This window comes from Pseudophryne corroboree, chromosome 6 (genome assembly GCF_028390025.1).
Source record: "Pseudophryne corroboree isolate aPseCor3 chromosome 6, aPseCor3.hap2, whole genome shotgun sequence".
Taxonomy (NCBI): Eukaryota; Metazoa; Chordata; class Amphibia; order Anura; family Myobatrachidae; genus Pseudophryne; species Pseudophryne corroboree.
Window position 1 is genome coordinate 149,396,421 of NC_086449.1, and position 23,660 is coordinate 149,420,080.

Below are 23,660 nucleotides of genomic sequence, written 5' to 3' on the forward strand. Positions count from 1 at the left end.
GAGCACCTTTCTTTATGTTGGGATCAGGGCATCCTGTATCAGTTTATATCATGTTTCCTGTTTTGTTCAAGATAGAGGCAGCAAAAACAAGCTCTTTATTCTTGTGCTTGTTTGTTGATGAGATCACTGGGAGATTTGTTGTTGGAAAGTGATGCTGTTTTTTATGAAGACCATTTATCCAGTTCCTGCTACTGGAATGTGATGGTCAGTGGGACTAGGAGACCTACAGAGCCTTCAGTGCAGGCTCCCCGGCCCTACTGTCCCTCTATAACCCCAGTACTTGCTGCACAACACATCCCAGAGTAGGTGGGAGGAAGGCAGGAGGGGAAGATAGAGAGGCCCCAGTTTGTGGAGGGAGTCCCTCCTGCCATGCTCTGGGGATCAGGAGAAATCTGACCAGAGGAACATCAAACATATAAAAGAAAACTGAAACAAAAAGATACAATTTATATCATGGCTAAGGCCTCCTTGCTTAGGGCACTTGAAAACAAAACTGGTGAATGGAGTAAAGTAGGTATAAGAAGGGGTTAGGTGGGAGCAGAGGTGTAGCTAGGTGCCATGGTGTTCGGAGCAAGGGAATGTTTCCACGCCCCCTCCCCTGTACTGAATTGGGTGCATGTTATATTTGAGAAGAAAAAAAATATTTAAAAATCCTAAATTGCTGACAGGGCCGGTTCAAGACCTTATGGAGCTTATGGTGAAAGTTTCCTTTGGGTGCTCCCATGTATAAAATAGGAACAGTGTTCACCGAAGGTGTGCAACAAAAATATAGGGGCGTGGCTTCATAGGGAAGGGACGTGGCCACAGCATAGTACCAGTTCAGTTTACACTGTACAGTATTTCCGTTATTCACATTACACCATACAGTAGTGTCAGTTCACATTACACCACACAGTAGTACCCCTTATACATTTTCCATCACACAGCAGAGCCCCTTATACACGTTATGCAACACAGTAGAGCCGTTTATACACATTACACCACAGTAGAGCCGCTTATACACGTTACACCACAGTAAAGCCGCTTATACGCATTACATCATAGGAGAGCCGCTTATACACATTACACCACAGTAGAGCCGCTTATACACATTACACCACTTTAGAGCTGCTTATACACGTTATACCACAGTATAGCCACTTATACACAATTCACCACAGTAGAGCCGCTTATACACGTTACACCACAGTAAAGCCGCTTATACACATTACATCATAGGAGAGCCGCTTATACACATTACACCACAGTAGAGCCGCTTTTACATATTACACCACTTTAGAGCTGCTTATACACGTTATACCACAGTAGAGCCACTTATACACATTACACCACAGTAGAGCCGCTTATACAAGTTATGCTACAATAGAGCCGCTTATACATGTTACCCTGCAGCTTTTAATGCAGAGAGAGGTGCTGCAGCAACAGTTGTGACAGAGAGAGGTGATGCAGCATCAATGTAGAGAGGGGTGCTGCTGTGGCCGGGGCAGAGAGAGGTACTACTGCAGGCGGGGCAGAGAGAGGTGCTGCAGCAGCCGGGGCAGCAGAGAGAGATGCTGCAGCAGCCGGGGCAGCAGAGAGAGGTGCTGCAGCAGCCGGGGCAGCAGAGAGGTGCTGCAGCAGCCGGGGCAGTGAGAGGTGCTGCAGCAGCCGGGGCAGTGAGAGGTGCAGGGACAGAGGGATGTGCTTCAGCATCTGAGGCAGAAAGAGATGCTGCTGCAGCTGGGACAGAGAGAGATGGTAGAGCAGCTTGAACATAGTGATGTGCTGCAGCAGCTGGGTCAGAAAGAGGTGCTGCACAGCCACAAGCAGACAGTGAGACATATAGAGAGGGTGGCAGAGCTCCGCTTTGCATTTTTCATGTTTTGTTGCCTCACAACCTGGAATTAAAATGGATTGTTTGAAGGTTTGCACCATTTCATTCACAGAACATGCCTACAACTTTGAAGATGTTTTTTTTTTAAATTGTGAAGCAAACAACAAATAGGACAAAATAACAGAATACTTCAGCGTACATAACTGTTCACCCCCCTAAAGTCAGTACTTTGTAGAGCCACCTTTTAAGGCAATTACAGCTGCAAGTCACTTTGTATAAGTCTCTATGAGCTTGCCACATCTTTCCATTAGGATTTTTGCCCATTCCTCAAAGCAAAACTGCTCCAGCTCCATCATGTTAGATGGTACCGCTTGCGAACAGCAATCTTCAAGTCTGACCACAGATTCTCAATTGGATTGAGATCTGGGCTTTGACTAGGCCAGTCCAACACATATAAATGTTTCCCCTTAAACCACTTGAGTGTTGCTTTAGCAGTATGCTTTCGGTCATTGTCCTGCTGGAAGGTGAACCTCTGTCCCAGTCTCAAATCACAGGCAGACTGAAACAGGTTTTGCTCAAGAATATCCCTGTATTTAGCACCATCCATCTTTCTCTCGATTCGAAACCATTTCCCAGTCCCTGATGCTGAAAAACATCCACACAGCATGATGCTGCCACCACCATGTTTCACTGTGGGGATGGTGTTCTTGGGGTGATGGGATGTGTTGGGTTTGTGCCAGACATAGCTTTTTCCTTGGTGGCCGAAAAGTTAAATTTTAGTCTCATCTGACCAGAGCACCTTCCTCCATACATTTGAGGAGTCGTCCACATGCCTTTTGGCAAATTCAAAACGTGCCTTCATATTTTTAACACATAAGTCATGGCTTTTTTCTGGCCACTCTTCCATAAAGTCCAGCTCTATGGAGTGTACGGCTTATTGTGGTCACATGCGCAGATACACCAGTCTCTGCTGTGGAACTCTGCAGCTCCTTCAGGGTTACCTTTGGTCTCTGTGCTGCCTCTCTGACTAATGCCCTCCTTGCCCGGTCTGTGAGTTTTGGTGGCTGGCCCTCTCTTGGCAGGTTTGTTGTGGTACTATGTTCTTTCATTTGAAGATGATGGATTTGATGGTGCTCCGGGGATCATCAAAGGTTTGGATATTTTTTTATTACCCAACCCTGATTTCTCAACAACTTTGTCCTTGACTTGTTTGGAGAGCTCCTTGGTCTTCATGGTGTGATGCCTCTTGCTTAGTGGTGTTGCAGCCTCTGGGGCCTTTCAGAAAAGGTGTGTTTATACTGACAGATCATGTGACACTTAGATTGCACACAGGTGGACTTCATTTCACTAATTATGTGACTTCTGAAGGTAATTGGTTGCACCAGAACTTTTGAGGGGCTTCATAGCAAAGGGGGTGAATACATATGCACATGCCAATTTTCACATTTTTATTTATAAAATTCTTATTTTATATTAATTTTTCTAATTTCACTTCACTGACTTAGACTATTTTGTGCAGATCCATCACATAAAATTCAGATAAAAAAAAAAATTAAATTACAGGTTGTAATGTAAAAAAAAATAGGTAAAAAGCCAAGGGGGTGAATACTTTAGCAAGGAACTGTAGTCTCTGCGTCAGTATGCACACCTCTGCTTCTCCTCCTGCTCTGCGGCTGCCTGTACAGCGGCACGCGGTATAGTGTGTGGGGGGGGGGGGGGGGCAGGTGACGGTGCGCCCTCTAACTTTTCCAGAGCCCGAGCTACACCATGGCCACCCTCGATACACTGGGTGGTAGTGTACTCTACAGCCTACAATAATATTACAAGCGCAACCTCCTCATTTTCCGCAGTACTCCTTCTCTCAATTGAATATTATGGGTAATACAAGCATAAGCCGGCCACCACACCATGGTAGATTCTTTGTAAGCTCTGTCTTATTGTAAATTCATTCGATTCTTTTTCTTAGCTATTTATCTGTAGATTTGCTGGAGTGTCTTGTTCCATTATCCAGTTTCTTCCCAGCTTTGTTTGCCAGATACTGTAGGTGCCTCACATTTACTTCTGGATTACTGTAGTATAAGGAGGAGTTCATGGTGGACTAAATGATTGGAGGAATCCTGTTATTGTGTCTGTCATTGTCATTCCTTCATGACTTTTGCTATGAGGCTGTTGTGGATATCTAATGCATTTGGCCTTCATCAAACATGATGCTATCTGTTACGTAAACTTAATGAGAAGAAAAAGATTGTCATGGTGTGATGCATCTTATGCTTAAGTTTTAACTTTTATTAAGTATATTTTAAAATGTATTTAAAACTTCGAAATATACAAAGAGAGAGAAGAATAGTGAATAAAGTAGGAATAGTGATATAAAATCTCACTTTATGTAGGAATACCATTTCATGATGTTAATTATCCCTGTGGTTATGTAATAAAAAAATATTTTAATACAGTATGCGCCTGTCGTGTTTTCCTAAAGTATTCTGAGCTCAGTATTCAGTACTGTGCACATTGGGGGTAATTCTGAGTTGATCGCAGCAGCAAATATGTTAGCAAATGGGCAAAACCATGTTCACTGCAGGTGGGGCAGATATAACATTTGCAGAGAGAGTTAGATTTGGGTGGGGTGTGTTCAAACTGAAATCTAACTTGCAGTGTAAAAATCAAGCAGCCAGTATTTACCCTGTACAGAAACAAAATAACCCACCCAAATCTAACTCTCTCTGCACATGTTATATCTGCCACACCTGCAGTGCACATGGTTTTGCCCAATTGCTAACAAACTTGCTGCTGCGATCAACTTGGAATTACCCCCATTGTATCACTTATTAGTGAAAAATAGGTTACATTCCAATTGCTGCATAGTGTTTCAATTGTTATTCCCAGGACTTTCCGCCTGATAACAAATGGTTGTGTGGTTATTTAGTTAGCTAATTATGTGACTACACTGTGTAGTAACAACCATTAAATATTCAGAACTCAGTACCGTGTACAGTGTATCACTTTTTAATGAGAAATAGGTTATTTCTCTTACGTCCTAGAGGATGCTGGGGACTCCAAAAGGACCATGGGGTAGAGACGGGATCTGCAGGAGCCTGGGCACACTGAAAAGACTTAAACTGGGTGTGAACTGGCTCCTCCCTCTATGCCCCTCCTCCAGACCTCAGTTAGACTTTGTGCCCAGGACTGACTGGACACTCACTAGGGGAGCTCTCCTGAGTTTCTCTGGAAAAGACTTTTGGTAGGTTTTTTATTTTCAGGGAGACCTGCTGGCCACAGGCTCCCTGCATCGTTGGAGTGAGGGGAGAGAAGCAGACCTACTTCTTCTTAGTTTAAGTGCTCTGCTACTCGGCTACTGGACACCATTAGCTCCAGAGGGTTCGATCACTTGGTGCGCCTAGCTGCTTGTTCCCGGAGCCGCGCCGTCATCCCCCTCACAGAAGCCAGAAGACAGAAGTCGGGTGAGTATGAGAAGAACAGAAGACTTCAGGACGGCAGAAGACTTCAGTAACCAGGTACAGCGCAGCGGTAACGCTCCATGCTCCCACACGCACACTTCCTCCAGGACTCACAGGGTGCAGGGCGCTGGGGGGGGGGGGGGGGGGCGCCCTGGGCAGCATGTTACTGAGGTTTGTAGGGCCGACAGATGCTTTTTCGGTGCCTCGGCACCGTTTTCGGGACCCCCGCCGGCATTTTCAGGATTTTGAACTTGGCGGGCTGAAGCGTGCCGGGAGGGGGCGGAGCTTAGCCGCGCGGCTCACAGGCGCCATTTTCTCCTCACACGCGGCATGCTGGAGACGCTGGTCCAGGACCTCCACAAGCTCCACTAAAGTAACGGGGAGCTTATCGGGGGGGAGGAGGGGGGGGGGCACAGTAGCTGGTGCAGATTTGGTGTTATTGAGGCAGCGCTGGTACATATATTCGTTGGGGGGATATATGGGCGCTGGGGTGTGAGCTGGCATACTCCCTCTGTGTTTCTCTATCCAGGCTTCCTTGTGGGCCTGTCCCCTGGCTGAGGCATTGTGTGTGTGTGTGTGTGTGTGTGTGTGTGTGTGTGTGTGTGTGTGTGTGTGTGTGTCGGTGGGTCGATACTCCGTGTCGACATGTCTGAGGCTGAATATTATTCACCGGAGGAGGCTATTGGGGGGGACAGATGCGGGTCTGGAGTTGGTTCTGTCGGCGCAGCCGACACCTGATTTATTTGCACTGTTGAATACAATTAATTCTAATGTGGCTTCTTTATCAAAGAGATTAGATAAATCTGAGTCACAGACACAGGTGTGGAAAAAAATCCATGGAGGATGTTTTGTCGCAGGTACAGACCCCTTCGGGGTCGATAAAGCGGCCGTTTACTCAAGTGGTAGATACTGATACCGACACGGATTCTGAGTCCGATGTCGACTTCACTGAGGCTCCTTTACATCCAAGATTAGTTAAGAGTATTCAGTACATGATTGTGGCTATAAAGGATGTGTTACGCATTTCTGAGGAACCTGCCGTACAGGAAACAAGGATTTGCTTGTTTAAAGATCAAAAACCTGAGGGGCAGTTTCTGCCCTCTCATGAGATGAATACTCTTTGTGAAAAGGCTTGGGAGGTGGTAGATTCCCAAGAGGATTTACTTGGCGTATCCTTTCCCCTCTATTGATAGGGGAAAATGGGAGGCGTCTCCTAATGTTGATAAAGCTTTATCTCGTTTGTCTAAGAAGGTGGCGCTTCCGTCTCCTGACACGGCAGCTCTCAAGGGTTCGGCGTTTTGCAAGCTGGAGACGTCTCTGAAGTCCATTTTCACTAATACGGGTGCATTGCTCAGACCTGCTGTGGCGTCCGTATGGGTGAGTAGTGCTATTGCTAAATGGGCTGAGAATTTAGCTGCTGATATGGATACCCTTGATAAAGATACTGTTCTTTTGACTCTTGGTTATATCAAGGACGCTGCAGATTACCTGAAGGATGCGGCGAGGGATGTTGGTCTCTTGGGGTCAAGAGCCAATGCCATGTCGATTTCGGCCAGGAGGGCGCTGTGGATCCATCAATGGAATGCTGATGCCGATTCCAAGAGAGCTATGGAAGCGTTACCCTTCAAAAGTAATGTCCTGTTTGGGGACGGCTTGGCTGACCTGGTTTCTACCGCGACTGCGGGTAAGTCGTCTTTTCTTCCCTATGTTCCCACACAACACAAGAAGCCACCACATCAGCAGATGCAGTCCTTTCGTCCGAACAAATACAGGCGAGGAAAAGGTTCGTCCTTTCTCGCTTCAAAAGGTAGAGGAAGGGGAAAGAAGTAGCCTGCAGTGTCAGGCGCCCAGGACCAGAAGTCCGCCCCTGCCGCTACCAAGTCCACCGCATGACGCTGGGGCTTCCCTGGGGGAGTCCGAACCGGTGGGGGGCCGTCTGCAGTTCTTCAGTCGGGTCTGGGTTCAATCGGACCTGGATCCGTGGGTTCTAGAGATTGTATCTCAGGGTTACAGGCTGGAGTTTCAGGAGACGCCCCCTCACCGGTTTTTCATGTCGGCCCTGCCAGTGTCTCTTCCGGACAGGGAGGTGGTGCTGGCAGCAATACAAAAGTTGTGTCATCAGAGGGTCATTGTTCCCGTTCCCCCGTCTCAACGGGGGGAGGGGTTCTACTCGAGCCTTTTTGTGGTGCCGAAACCGGACGGTTCGGTCAGACCGATTCTGAACCTAAAGTCCCTCAATCCATACTTGAAAGTTTTCAAGTTCAAGATGGAATCTCTTCGAGCAGTGATTGCCAGCCTAAAAGGGGGGGACTTTATGGCGTCAGTCGACAGAAAGGATGCCTACTTACACGTCCCGATATATCCTCCGCATCAAGCTTTCCTAAGGTTTGCGGTACAGGATTCTCATTACCAATTTCAGACGTTGCCGTTTGGGCTTTCCACGGCCCCGAGGATTTTCACCAAGGTCATGGCAGAAATGATGGTTCTCCTTCGCAGGCAAGGGGTTACAATTATCCCGTACTTGGACGATCTCCTGATAAAGGCGAGGTCCAAGGAACGGTTGCTGAGGAGTGTGAATTTGGTACTGTTGTTGCTGCGACAGCACGGTTGGGTGCTAAATTTGCCGAAATCTCAGTTGATTCCGGCCACTCGGCTGTCTTTTCTGGGCATGATTCTGGACACGGAGTTACGAAGAGTTTTTCTTCCAGAAGAAAAAGCCTAGAACTGCAGTCGATGGTCAGGGAACTTCTGTGGCCGAAGAGTGTGTCCATCCATCACTGTACTCGGGTTCTGGGGAAAATGGTTGCGGCGTACGAAGCCATTCCGTTTGGCAGGTTTCATGCCCGGGTGTTTCAGTGGGATTTGCTGAGCAAATGGTCCGGGTCTCACCTGCGCATTCACCGGAAGATAAGTTTATCTCCCAGAGCCAGAATTTCTCTCCTGTGGTGGCTACAAAGTTCTCACCTCCTAGAAGGACGCCGCTTCGGTATCCTGGACTGGGCACTTCTGACAACAGATGCAAGTCTCCGGGGCTGGGGTGCTGTCACCCAAGGAAGAAACTTCCAGGGGAGATGGTCGCTCCAGGAGGCGTCTCTCCACATAAATGTTCTCGAGTTAAAAGCCATTTACAACGGCCTGCTACAAGCAAGAAGCCTTCTTCAGGGTCGATCTGTCCTGGTACAGTCAGACAACATCACAGCGGTGGCACATATAAACCGTCAAGGCGGAACAAGGAGCAGGGCGGCAATGGCGGAGGCCACAAGAATCCTTCGCTGGGCGGAACAACACGTGAGCGCCCTGTCAGCAGTCTTCCTACCGGGAGTTGACAACTGGGAAGCAGATTTCCTCAGCAGACACGATCTCCATCCGGGAGAGTGGGCTCTTCACCAAGAGGTTTTTGCGGAGGTGACGAAGCGTTGGGGAATTCCGTTGATCGACATGATGGCGTCTCGTCTCAACAAGAAGCTCCCGAGGTATTGTTCCAGGTCAAGAGACCCCCAAGCCAGCGCGGTGGACGCCCTGGTGTCTTCGTGGGTGTTAAAGTCGGTGTATGTGTTCCCTCCACTTCCTCTCATTCCAAAGGTACTGGGGATCATTCGTCGAGCAAGAGTTCAGGCGATTCTCGTCGTTCCAGATTGGCCAAGAAGGGCCTGGTATACGGTTCTTCAGGAATTACTTGTGGAAGATCCTTGACCGCTTCCTCTAAGAGAGGACCTGTTGTTGCAGGGTCCGTGCGTGTTTCCAGACTTACCGCGGCTGCGTTTGACGGCATGTAAGTTGAGCGCCAGATTTTAGCTCGTAAGGGTATTCCCGGGAGGTCTTTCCTACTCTCATTAAGGCTAGGAAGGAGGTTACGGCGAAACATTATCACCGTATTTGGAAGAAGTATGTGTCCTGGTGTGAGACTAAAATGGCTCCTGCGGAAGATTTTCATTTGGGTCGTTTTCTCCACTTTTTGCAGGCAGGGGTAGATGCAGGCCTCAAATTGAGCTCCATCAAAGTGCAGATTTCGGCATTGTCTATTTTCTTTCAAAAGGAATTAGCTGTCCTCCCTGAGGTTCAGACGTTTGTGAAAGGAGTATTGCATATCAAGCCTCCGTTTGTGCCTCCTGTGGCTCCATGGGATCTTGACGTGGTCTTACAGTTTCTCATGTCTCCCTGGTTTGAACCTTTGCGTAAGGTTGAGTTGAAGTTTCTCACCTGGAAGGTAGTCATGTTGTTGGCACTGGCGTCTGCCAGGCGGGTGTCTGGGTTGGCGGCCTTATCTCATAAGAGCCCGTACTTGATTTTTCATTCAGATAGGGCTAAATTGAGGACTCGTCAACAATTTTTACCGAAGGTGGTGTCTTCGTTTCACATTAACCAACCTATTGTGGTGCCGGTGGCTACGGATGCTGTGGCAGTCCCAAAGTCTCTGGATGTGGTGAGAGCTTTGAAGATCTACGTCGCCAGAACCGCTGTTGCCAGGAAAACTGAGGCGCTGTTTGTCCTGTATGCTTCTAACAAGATTGGTCATCCTGCTTCAAAACAGACTATTGCACGCTGGATTTGTAGTACGATTCAGCAGGCTCATTCTTCGGCCGGGCTACCGGTGCCGAAGTCAGTAAAAGCCCATTCTACCAGACAAGTGGGCTCGTCTTGGGCTGCTGCCCGAGGCGTCTCGGCTTTACAGCTTTGCCGAGCGGCCACCTGGTCAGGTTCAAACACTTTTGCTAAGTTCTATAAGTTTGATACCCTAGCTGATGAGGACCTTGCGTTTGCTCAGTCGGTGCTGCAGAGTCGTCCGCACTCTCCCACCCGGTCTGGAGCTTTGGTATAAACCCCATGGTCCTTTTGGAGTCCCCAGCATCCTCTAGGACGTAAGAGAAAATAGGATTTTGGTACTTACCGGTAAATGCTTTTCTCCTAGTCCGTAGAGGATGCTGGGCGCCCATCCCAGTGCGGACTGTTACAATGTATTCTTGTTGGTTAACTTGGTTTATACACGGGTTGTGTATTTCTGGTTTTCAGACCCAGTTTAAGTCTTTTCAGTGTGCCCAGGCTCCTGCGGATCCCGTCTATACCCCATGGTCCTTTTGGAGTCCCCAGCATCCTCTACGGACTAGGAGAAAAGGATTTACTGGTAAGTACCGAAATCCTATTATTCCAATCACTGTACAGTGTTACAATTGCTATTGCCAGGACCTCCCACCTGATAGAAAATGGTTGTGTGGTTATTCAATATTAATAAACATGTAACAACAGTGTGTAGCAATAATAGTGTCCCAATACTAGATATTTAATACACCATTGTAGTAATTTGTGTCAAATTATATATTGTGCGGTATTAGTATAATTCAGCAATTTCCCGACATAGGGGTGTATTCAATTGATGTTGGATCCTTTCCGACGGAAAGGATCCAACATTTCAGTATTCAATTAGCGGCCAAATTCGACCAGATTTAGCCGTTCCCGACAAAGCCAATCCAACTTTTTTTTAAAGTCGGATTGACATTGTCGGAAACAAGGCTAAAACCTGTCGGATTTGGCCACGAATCTGACAAAACACATGGATCCACGGCTAATCCGCCGATCCACTTTCTTTCCGTCAAATCGGATTTTCTGACTTGTTGGATAAACGGGAATAGGTCGAATCGGGATTCGATTTTAAACTCCCGTTCATCTGACAAGTCGTGAAATCCGACTTGAATTGAATACAGCCCATAGTAATCACACACCAGTACCAATAATCTCAGACGAGTAGCCGGGATGGGTTTTGTGCAGTGTGTAAATCACTGTACCACAAATTATTACTGTATAGATTGGAATTATAAAAAAAATTTATGAAAGTATTCCTCCTATATCATAGTCCCATCAGTAATGAATTGGTTAATGCACCAGTGTGTTAGGTTAAACTGCTATGCTAGTATTAGTCTTGATATACAGTATTATATCACAGTGTCTGATATTGTAACACATTGAGATTGTATCATATAACAGCCAGATCAGGTATTGTTACAACATAGCTGCCTGGGCTGCACTGTTCTTAGCCCAGAATCACATACACAGGCCATGACATTCCGTGTAACTGTATGGAGGGAGATGCGCACATAAAAAATATCACATTAAGGGGGATATCCAGTTACCGGTGAATTAACATCATGGACTTCTTTCCAATGTTTCACCGATTATTTTTTGAATAAAATAAATAAAAAAATGTTGACCTCCCAAAAAAAACACAGGTTCAGTGAAACCTGTGTGTTTTTGGTAGAAACAGCGAAAACGGGGCTGTTTCCAGGGATTTAACAAAATCCCTGATAACCGCGGCGACCTGAGTGTCCCTTGCCGGCCGCAGCAGTGGCAGGCTGGAACTGCAGGGAGGGCACCACTGCCCAAGAGCTGGTACTTGGCGCTTAACCCCAGCGGGGAAGCCGTGGCAGCGCCACCACCCCGATCACCCATCTTCCCCCGCCCCCGGTTGCATGAGGAGCGGTCATGTGACCAGAGAGAGCCGGAACTGCAGCGCTGCACCGGGAGCTGTCAGGACGGCTTATCGGGGCTAATTAGATAGCCCCCAGTGGGACAATTAGTCCCGGTAAATTACACACAGCTTAGGTGCCGGCGCGTGCTTCGCAGAGTCCCGCTTCATCAGGGCAACCCGGCGGGCACCCGAAAAATTGTTTCTATAACCTGACTTCCCTCATCCCCTCCAATCCATCCAGCAAACTCGCCTGACCTGAACCCCATAGAGAATCTATTGCCAAGAGAAAGATGAGAGACAAAAGGCTGAACAATGTAGAAGAGCTGAAGGCCGCTATTGAAGCATCCTGGTCTTCCATAACACCTCAGCAGTGCTTCAGGCTGATAGAATCCATGCCACGCCGCATTGAGGCAGTATTTCATGCAAAAGGGGCCCAAACCAAGTACTGAGTACATATGCATGATTAAACTTTTCAGAGGGCCGACATTTCTGTATTTAAAATCATTTTGTTATTGATTCATATGTAATATTCAAATTTTCTGAGATTTTGGATTTGAGGTTTTCTCTAACGTCCTAAGTGGATGCTGGGGACTCCGTAAGGACCATGGGGAATAGCGGCTCCGCAGGAGACTGGGCACATCTAAAGAAAGCTTTAGGACTAACTGGTGTGCACTGGCTCCTCCCCCTATGACCCTCCTCCAAGCCTCAGTTAGATTTCTGTTAGATTTCTGTGCCCGACGAGAAGGGTGCACACTAGGGGCTCTCCTGAGCTTCTTAGTGAAAGTTTTAGTTTAGGTTTGTTATTTTCAGTGAGACCTGCTGGCAACAGGCTCACTGCATCGAGGGACTAAGGGGAGAAGAAGCGAACTCACCTGCGTGCAGAGTGGATTGGGCTTCTTGGCTACTGGACATTAGCTCCAGAGGGACGATCACAGGCCCAGCCTGGATGGGTCACGGAGCCGCGCCGCCGGCCCCCTTACAGAGCCAGAAGAGCGAAGAGGTCCGGAAAAATTGGCGGCAGAAGACGTTCCTGTCTTCAATAAGGTAGCGCACAGCACTGCAGCTGTGCGCCATTGCTCTCAGCACACTTCATACTCCGGTCACTGAGGGTGCAGGGCGCTGGGGGGGGCGCCCTGAGACGCAATAAAACATGATAAAAATACCTTACATGGCAAAAAATACATCACATATAGCTCCTGGGCTATATGGATGCATTTAACCCCTGCCAGAATATACAGAAAAACGGGAGATAAGGCCGCCGAAAAGGGGGCGGAGCCTATCTCCTCAGCACACTGGCGCCATTTTCCCTCACAGCTCAGTTGGAGGGAAGCTCCCTGGCTCTTCCCTGCAGTCACTACACTACAGAAAGGGTTAAAAAAAGAGAGGGGGGCACTAATTAGGCGCAGTATTAAAACATACAGCAGCTATAAGGGGAAAAACACTTATATAAGGTTATCCCTGTATATATATATAGCGCTCTGGTGTGTGCTGGCATACTCTCCCTCTGTCTCCCCAAAGGGCTAGTGGGGTCCTGTCCTCTATCAGAGCATTCCCTGTGTGTGTGCTGTGTGTCGGTACATTTGTGTCGACATGTATGAGGAGAAAAATGATGTGGAGACGGAGCAGAGTGTCTGTAACAGTGATGTCACCACCTAGGGGGTCGACACCTGAGTGGATGTACTGTTGAAAATTACGTGACAGTGTCAGCTCTGTATAAAAAAACAGTGGTTGACATGAGACAGCCGGCTACTCAGCTTGTGCCTGTCCAGACGTCTCATAGGCCGTCAGGGGCTCTAAAGCGCCCGTTACCTCAGATGGCAGATACAGACGCCGACACGGATACTGACTCCTGTGTCGACGGTGAAGAGACAACCGTGATTTCCAGTAGGGCCACACGTTACATGATTGAGACAATGGAAAATGTTTTATACATTTCTGATAATACGAGTACCACCAAAAAGGGGTATTATGTTCGGTGAGGGAAAAACTACCTGTAGTTTTCCTGAATCTGAGAAATAAAATGAGGTGTGTGATGATGCGTGGGTTTCCCCCCCGATAACAATTGATAATTTCTTAAAAAGTATTGGTGTATACCCTTTCCCGCCAGAGGTTAGGGTGCGTTGGGAAACACCCCCTAGGGGGGATAAGGCGCTCACACGCTTGTAAGAACAAGGGCTCTACTCTCTCATGAGATGGCCGCCCTTAAGGATCCTGCTGATAGAAAGCAGGAGGGTATCCAAAAATGTATTCACACACATACTGGTGTTATACTGCGACCAGCAATCGCCTCAGCCTGGAGGTGCAGTGCTGGGTTGGCATGGTCGGATTCCCTGACTGGAAATATTGATATCCTAGATAAGGATAGTATATTATTGCCTATAGAGCATTTAAAAGATGCATTTCTATATATGCATGATGCACAGCGGAATATTTGCCGACTGGCATCAAGTATAAGTGCGTTGTCCAATTCTACCAGTAAAATGGTCAGGTGATGCGGATTCCAAACGGCATTTGGAAGTATTGCCTTTGAAAAGGGACATTTGGGGTCGGTCTTTTAGACCTGGTGGCCACGGCAACAACTGGGAAATCCACGTTTGTACCCCAGGTCGCCTCTCAAAATAAGACGCCGTATTATCAGGCGCAGTCCTTTGTTGGCAAGCGGACAAAAGGTTCCTCTTTTCTGCTCGTGACAGAGGGAGAGGAAAAAGGCTGAAGAGATTAGCCAGTTCCCAGGAACAGAAACCCTTTCCCGCCTCTGCCAAGCCCTCAGTATGACGCTAGGGCCTTACAAGCTCAGGCACGGTGGGGGCCCGTTCTCAATGAATTTCAGTGCGCAGTGGGCTCACTCGCAAGTAGACCCCTGGATCCTTCAGGTAATATCTCAAGGGTACATATTGGAATTCGAGACGTCTCCCCCTCGCCGTTTCCAAAAGTCGGCTTTACCGACGTCTCCCTCTGACAGGGAGGCAGTTTTGGAAGCCATTCACAAGCTGTATTCCCAGCAGGTGATACTCAAGGTACCCCTCCTGCAACAGGGAACGGGGTATTATTCCACACTATTGTGGTACCGAAGCCAGACGGCTCGGTGAGACCGATTCTAAATCTAAAATCTAAAATCTTTGAACACTTACATACAGAGGTTCAAATTCAAGATTGAGTCACTCAGAGCAGTGATTGCGAACCTGGAAGAAGGGGACTACATGATGTCTCGGGACATCAAGGATGCTTACCTTCATGTCAAAATTTACCCTTCTCACCAAGGGTACCTCAGGTTATGGTACAGAACTGTCACTATCAGTTCAGACGCTGCCGTAGGGATGGTCCACGGCACCCCGGGTCTTTACCAAGGTAATGGCCGAAATGATATCCCTTCGAAGGAAGGGAATTTTAGTTATCCCTTACTTGGACGATTCCCTGATAAGGGTAAGATCCAGGGAACAGTTGGAAGTCGGTGTAGCACTATCTCAGGTAGTATTGCGGCAGCACGATTGGATTCTCAATATTCCAAAATCGCAGCTGGTTCCGACGACTTGTCTTCTGTTTCCTAGGGATGTTCCTGGACACAGTCCAGAAAAAAGGTGTTTCTCCCGGAAGAGAAAGCCAGGGAGTTATCCGAGCTAGTCAGGAACCTCCTAAAACCGAACCAAGTCTCAGTGCATCAATGCACAAGGGTTCTGGGTAAAAATGGTGGCTTCCTACGAAGCAATCCCATTCGTTAGATTCCACGAACTTTCCAGTGGAACCTACTGGACAAATGGTCCGGGTCGCATTTTCAGATGCATCAGCGGATAACCCTGTCACCAAGGACAAGGGTATCCATCCTGTGGTGGTTGCAGAGTGCTCATCTTCTAGAGGGCCGCAGATTCGGCATTCAGGACTGGGTCCTGGTGACCACGGATGCCAGCCTGCGAGGCTGGGGAGCAGTCACACAGGGAAGGAATATCCAGGGCTTAGGGTCAAGCCTGGATACATCACTTCACATAAATATCCTGAAGCTAAGGGCCATTTACAATGCTCTAAGCTTAGCAAGACCTCTGCTTCAAGGTCAGCCGGTGTTGATCCAGTCGGACAACATCATGGCAGTCACCCACGTAAACAGACAGGGTGGCACAAGAAGCAGGAGGGCAATGGCAGAAGCTGCAGGGATTCTTCGCTGGGCGGAAAATCATGTGATAGCACTGTCAACAGTATTCATTCCGGGAGTGGACAACTGGGAAGCAGACTTCCTCAGCACGACCTCCACCCGGGAGAGTGGGGACTTCACCCAGAAGTCGTCCACATGATTAAAAAACTCGACAGGTCAAGAAACCCTCAGGCAATAGTTGTAGACGCTCTGGTAACACCGTGGGTGTACCAGTCAGTGTATGTGTTCCCTCCTCTGCCTCTCATACCCAAGGTACCGAGATTGATAAGATGGAGAGGAGAAAGCACTATATTCGTGGCTCCAGATTGGCCAAGAAGGACTTGGTAACCGGAACTTCAAGAGATGCTCACGGAGGATCCGTGGCCTCTACCTCTAAGAAGGGACCTGCTCCAGCAAGGACCCTGTCTGTTCCAAGACTTACCGCGGCTGCGTTTGACGGCATGCCGGTTGAACACCGGATCCTGAAGGAAAAAAGGCATTCCGGATGAAGTCATCCATATCCTGATCTAAAGCCAGGAAGGATGTAACCGCAAAAACATTATCACTGCAATTGGCGAAAATATGTTGCGTAGTGCGAGGCCAGTAAGGCCCGGCGGAGGAAATTCAACTGGGTCGATTCCTACATTTCCTGCAAACAGGAGTGTCTATGGGCCTGAAATTGGGGTCCATTAAGGTTCAGATTTCGGCCCTGTCAATTTTCTTCCAAAAAAGAACTAGCTTCAGTCCCTGAAGTTTAGACGTTTGTAAAAGGGGTACTGCATATACAGCCTCCTTTTGTGCCTCCAGTGGCAATTTGGGATCTCAATGTAGTTTGGGTTCCAAAAGTCACATTGGTTTGAACCACTTAAATCTGTGGAGTTAAAATATCTCACATGGAAAGTGGTCATGCTGTTGGCCCTGGCCTGGGCCAGGCGCGTGTCAGAATTGGCGGCTTTATCCTATAAAAGCCCTTATCTGATTTTCCATTCGGACAGGGCGGAATTGAGGACTCGTCCTCAGTTTCTCCCTAAGGTGGTTCCAGCGTTTTCACCTGAACCAACCTATTGTGGTGCCTGCGGCTACTAGGGACTTGGAGGAATCCAAGTTGCTGGATGTTGTCAGGGCCCTGAAAATATTTCCAGGACGGCTGGAGTCAGGAAATCTGACTCGCTGTTTATCCTGTATGCACCCAACAAGCTGGGTGCTCCTGCTTCTAAGCAGACTATTGCTCGTTGGATTTGTAGTACAATTCAGCTTGCACATTCTGTGGCAGGCCTGCCACAGCTAAAATCTGTAAAAGCCTGTTCCACAAGGAAAGTGGGCTCATCTTGGGCGGCTGCCCGAGGGGTCTCGGCTTTACAACTTTGCCGAGCAGCTACTTGGTCAGGGGCAAACACGTTTGCTAAATTCTACAAATTTGATACCCTGGCTGAGGAGGACCTGGAGTTCTCTCATTCGGTGCTGCAAAGTCATCCGCACTCTCCCGCCCGTTTGGGAGCTTTGGTATAATCCCCATGGTCCTTACGGAGTCCCCAGCATCCACTTAGGACGTTAGAGAAAATAAGAATTTACTTACCGATAATTCTATTTCTCATAGTCCGTAGTGGATGCTGGGCGCCCATCCCAAGTGCGGATTGTCTGCAATACTTGTACATAGTTATTGTTACAAAAATCGGGTTATTATTGTTGGGAGCCATCTTTTCAGAGGCTCCTCTGTTATCATACTGTTAACTGGGTTCAGATCACAAGTTATACGGTGTGATTGGTGTGGCTGGTATGAGTCTTACCCGGGATTCAAAATCCTTCCTTATTGTGTACGCTCGTCCGGGCACAGTATCCTAACTGAGGCTTGGAGGAGGGTCATAGGGGGAGGAGCCAGTGCACACCAGTTAGTCCTAAAGCTTTCTTTAGATGTGCCCAGTCTCCTGCGGAGCCGCTATTCCCCATGGTCCTTACGGAGTCCCCAGCATCCACTACGGACTATGAGAAATAGAATTATCGGTAAGTAAATTCTTATTTTCTTAAGCTGTAAGCCATAATCATCAAAATTATAACAAAGGCTTAAAATCTCTCACTTTGCATGTAATGAGTCTATATAATATATTAGTTTCACCTTTTAAGTTGAATTACTGAAATAAATTAACTTTTGCACGATATTCTAATTTTCTGAGTTTCACCTGTATGTCCTTATGTGCAGAATAAGAGCAGATCCTGAGAACCGTGCATATGTCCTTATGTGCAGAATAAGAGCAGATCCTGAGAACCGTGCATATGTCTTTATGTGCAGAATAAGAACAGATATGGTGAACCGTGCACATGTCCTTATGTGCAGAATAAGAGCAGATATGGAGAACCGTGCATATGTCCTTATGTGCAGAATAAGAGCAGATACTGAGACCCGTGCATATGTCTTTATGTGCAGAATAAGAGCAGAGACTGAGAACCGTGCATATGTCTTTATGTGCTGAATGAGAGCAAGATACGGAGAACCGTGCATATGTCCTTATGTGCAGAATAAGAGCAGATATGGAGAACCATGCATATGTCCTTATGTGCAGAACAAGAGCAGATACTGAGACCGTGCAGAATAAAGAATAAGAGCAGATACTGAGAACCGTGCATATGTCTTTATTTGCAGAATAAGAGCAGATCCTGAGATTGGTGCATAAGTCTTTATGTGCAGAATAAGTGCAGATATGGAGAACTGTGCATATGTCCTTATGTGCAGAATAATAGCAGATATGGAGAACTGTGCATATGTCTTTATGTGCAGATATGGAGAACTGTGCATATTTCTTTATGTGCAGAATAAGAGCAGATATGGAGAACCGTGCATATGTCTTTATGTGCTGAATAAGAGCAGATACGTAGAACCATGTTTATGTCCTTATGTGCAGAAAAAGAGCAGATACTGAGAACTGTGAATATGTCCTTATGTGCAGAACAAGAGCAGATACTGAGACCATGCAGAATAGGTGCAGATACGGAGAACTGTGCATATGTCTTTATTTGCAGAATAAGAGCAGATGTGGAGAGACGTGCATATGTCTTTATGTGCTGAATGAGAGCAGATACGGAGAACCGTGCATATGTCCTTATGTGCAGAATAAGAGCAGATATGGAGAATCATGCATATGTCCTTATGTGCAGAACAAGAGCAGATACTGATATCGTGCAGAATAAAGAATAAGAGCAGATACTGAGAACCTTGCATATGTCTTTATGTGCAGAATAAGAGCAGATCCTGAGATCGGTGCATATGTCTTTACTGTATGTGCAGAATAAGAGCAGATATGGAGAACCATGCATATGTCCTTATGTGCAGAATAAGAGCAGATACGGAGAACCATGCATATGTCCTTATGTGCAGAACAAGAGCAGATACTGAGAACCGTGCATATGTCCTTATGTGCAGAACAAGAGCAGATACTGAGACCTTGCAGAATAAGTGCAGATACGGAGAACTGTGCATATGCCTTTATGTGCAGAATAAGAGCAGATATGGAGAACCATGCAAATGTCCTTATGTGCAGAACAAGAGTAGATACTGAGACCGTACAGAATAAAGAATAAGAGCAGATACAGAGAACCGTGCATATGTCCTTATGTGCAGAACAAGAGCAGATACTGATATCGTGCAGAATAAAGAATAAGAGCAGATACTGAGAACCGTGCATATGTCCTTATGTGCAGAACAAGAGCAGATACTGATATCGTGCAGAAAAAAGAATAAGCGCAGATACTGAGAACCTTGCATATGTCTTTATGTGCAGAATAAGAGCAGATCCTGAGATCGGTGCATATGTCTTTACTGTATGTGCAGAATAAGAGCAGATATGGAGAACCATGCATATGTCCTTATGTGCAGAATAATAACAGATATGGAGAACCGTGCATATGTCTTTATGTGCAGAATAAGAGCAGATACGGAGAACCATGCTTATGTCCTTATGTGCAGAAAAAGAGCAGATACTGAGAACCGTGAATATGTCCTTATGTGCAGAATAAGAGCAGATACTGAGACCTTGCAGAATAAGTGCAGATACGGAGAACTGTGCATATGCCTTTATGTGCAGAATAAGAGCAGATATGGAGAACCATGCAAATGTCCTTATGTGCAGAATAAGAACAGATATGGTGAACCGTGCATATGTCCTTATGTGCAGAATAAGAGCAGATATGGAGAACCGTGCATATGTCCTTATGTGCAGAATAAGAGCAGATATGGAGAACCATGCATATGTCTTTATGTGCAGAATAATAGCAGATATGGAGAACCGTGCATATGTCTTTATGTGCAGAATAAGAGCAGATACGGAGAACCATGCTTATGTCCTTATGTGCAGAAAAAGAGCAGATACTGAGAACCGTGCATATGTCCTTATGTGCAAAACAAGAGCAGATACTGAGACCTTGCAGAATAAGAGCAGATACGGAGAACTGTGCATATGTCCTTATGTGCAGAATAAGAGCAGATCCTGAGAACCATGCATATGTCTTTATGTGCAGAATAAGAACAGATATGGTGAACCGTGCATATGTCTTTATGTGCAGAATAAGAACAGATATGGTGAACCGTGCATATTATCCTTATGTGCAGAATAAGAGCAGATATGGAGAACCGTGCATATGTCCTTATGTGCAGAATAAGACCAGATACTGAGGACCGTGCATATGTCCTTATGTGCAGAATAAGAGCAGATCCTGAGAACCGTGCATATGTCTTTATGTGCAGAATAAGAACAGATATGGAGAACCATATATAGGGCCTAACAGAAATTAAGGATGCCTCCTGCCGGCTTTTGCCTCCACGCCCCCATTTGCACTGCTCCCGTTTGCCGCCCCCCGCAACGTCCGTCTCTGCCCTGGAAACGGAGCAGTGCCTCCCCCGCGACCGCCTCTGCTTGATTGTCAGGCAGAGGCGAACGCATTTTCTGCGCCCTCCTCCCCGTGGATCACACTGTGATCCAACCTGAATTAGCTCCATAGTATGTATAATGTATATGCTGGAGTCACAGCCTATACACAGAAGTGGTATTGTACAAATTGAACAGTACAGAAGTAAAGGAACCCTGGGTTGGCTGGTTTAAACCATATGTGTGTAAAAGAAAAAAAACACTGTTTTTTTTATTATGCTGTGACTACTGGCACGGCTCCGTAGCTTCTTAAAAAAAACTATTATATCAAAACACTAGTGTTTTTATTCAAAATGTTTAATGCCAGTGGAATGCCCAGTGCTAATTTATTTATATATTAACTGTTTCTTATATAGCGCAGCAAAATCTGTTGCGCATTACAATTGGAAACATTGATAACACAAAATTGGGTAATAAACAGTCATAGAACTAGGAAGGCCATGCTAAACTGTCAAAAAATTGGTTTTATTGATGTAAAATAAACCAAATCAAAGCCTAATAACATTAATGTTAGAAAGCATTAAAACACAGTTAATCAAGCTCTTAATTCCATTTGGTTTCATTAAAACATTAATGCAAAAAAAAAAAAAACTGGTTTAAACAAAAAAGAGTGTGATTAAGAAAAAAAAATGTCAACCCTTTCCTTCATACAGTATACATACAGTTTCTCTTTATATCAACACTATATGCTGTGCATAGGGAATACATACGTATTACCGGTGGCCAGGATCCCGGCTGTCATGATCCCAACAGTGGGATCTCGGCAACCAGTATGTCGGCAGCGCGACGAGCGCTAGAAAGCCCCTTGCAGGCTTGCTGCACTCGCCATGCTGTGGGCACGGTGGCTCACTGCGGTCGCCACAGGTTCTATTCTCCCTCTATGGGTGTCGTGGACACCCATAGAGAAAGAAAAGCCTATGGTGGCGGGATTAGGGGCGGCATTGTGACCGCCGGGATCCCGACAGGCAGTCTAGTGATTGCCTCCTGTTGCCTCCCGTGCATAGTACCTATTCTGCCCAAGTGTATAATCTCTATTCACTTCTGTATGCTTTTTATCATTAACAGTTCTCCCCAGTCATCGGAATTCCTGTAATAGGAGTTGTAGGGTTGTTGTTTCCTTTGCAGAGCAGCACTACATCATTCCTCATGTGACTGACAACTAAAGTATACTCTTATCCTCCTCCTTATAGTCAGCTCTATGCTGTGAGCAGCAGAGGGGGCAGTCTGGCTGATAGCGCTCTGCATTTGTGTGCCACAGATGGCAATGCAGAAGCTGTGCAGCATTCAGTGCAACTTTCTGCGCTCAGGATGCATAGTGACTGCCAACAGAGACACAGCAGGAACAATTGCACAAGATGCGCATTCTCCTCTGCCCCCAGCTTGGCACATGACACTGGCAGGCGTATCTGAAACATCCAGGGCCGCAGGGGGTTGGACATACAGACTGTGCTTCAGGGAAATATGTTACTTTATGGACCCTATACAGCGGCATATTACATGTCATGTACATCAGTGATACTCCTCCTAATGGTTGCTCTGTAAATAAGGATAGGTGGAAGCTTTGGTAATGAAGGTCACTGCATCCTGTTGATGGTGATAACTCACTGACATTTATTAGTCAAGTTTATTCATCCATAAAATCCATTGACCAAACCTGCCCACAAATACATTAGGTGATGCTGTGTGCGCTGTATTGGTAGTAGTAGTAGTAGTAAACTTTCCTTTTATCCATTCCAACAATAACATGACAGTAGTAAAACAGGTTAAACAGTTTGGGATTCGTGAAAGGTTGTTTTACTTGGCAAGATGACATTTAATAGTCATATAGAAAAAATATTCTGCCTATAAAACAGCTGTGCCAGCGGCCTGCCCATCTTGGTTGTACTGATGTGTGATCTGCTTTCCAGGCACAAACTCCGGAGCCTCTGCCAGCAGCCTCCTGCAGGGGTTAAGCTTTAGCCTCCAAGATATTGGCAGTAAATCAACTGTCCTCCCTGGCACCACTGCCAACACTGGATCCACCACTCAGGTATGAATGCGCTGCACATGTCATGGAGCAATTATACATACGTATATATCAGGTTTTGGTTTACTGAGTCAGATAATAGGTGTGTGCATGCTGGGTGTGCTATAGAAGATCTACAGGAATTAGGTCGACACCATATGGTTGACGTACATTAGGTCAACGGGTAAAAAAGTCGTCATGGAAATGGTAGACAGTAGAAAAGGTCAACATAGAAATGGTCGACACACAAAAGGTCGACACATGTTTTTAAAGTTTTTTGGGTGTTATTTTCTATGTTTCATCATATGTGACCACAATTATTGTAAACATACCCTTGCAGACTCGCTTCACTCGCCATGCTTCGGGCAAGGTGCCTCAGTCCGCTACTGCTGTGCTTGTCACAGGTTACTACTCCCAATCGTAGTCCACATGGATGATAAATGAAGCAAAAGTTGAAAAATATGGGAAAAAACCCTAAAAACTTATGACGGCCATTGTTATGTCAGCATTTTGAACCTGTCGACCTTAAGCACTGTCTTCCATTTAGCTGTCGACCTTTTGACCATGTCGATCTAATGCATTTCGGCCATATGTGGCCAGCCTATTGACTGTTTATCTAGATACTGTCTATACATTGGAACCTGTATATGCTATACACCTAAAGTCCACTGTCCTCTCCTCTGCATCAGGTTGCCATGTTACGTGAAAGGTGCTTCTATAACAGAGCAGACACAGAGTGATTGTCAACTCACCCTATATTTGCCTCACACGTTTCAGTTATCCTTCAGATTCAGACTAACAAATAACATTACTTCTATTTATTAAATCTGGTAATATACCCTCTCAAGAGTAACCTGTGAAGTGCTGCTAGATTTGGGCAATATA

The 23,660-nt window shown here is 46.4% G+C and overlaps 1 protein-coding gene across 4 annotated transcripts in view; it reads left to right on the top strand.

The window, feature by feature from the left end:
- KANSL3 (KAT8 regulatory NSL complex subunit 3) overlaps window positions 1–23,660 on the top strand; it is a 121,929-nt gene that overhangs the window by 90,068 nt on the left and 8,201 nt on the right. For all 4 annotated transcript variants that reach the window (XM_063932012.1, XM_063932013.1, XM_063932014.1 and 1 more), the window contains exon 19: window positions 22,678–22,799. In XM_063932012.1, the coding sequence (XP_063788082.1) occupies window positions 22,678–22,799 (122 nt within the window). The remainder of the gene's footprint in view (window positions 1–22,677; window positions 22,800–23,660) is intronic.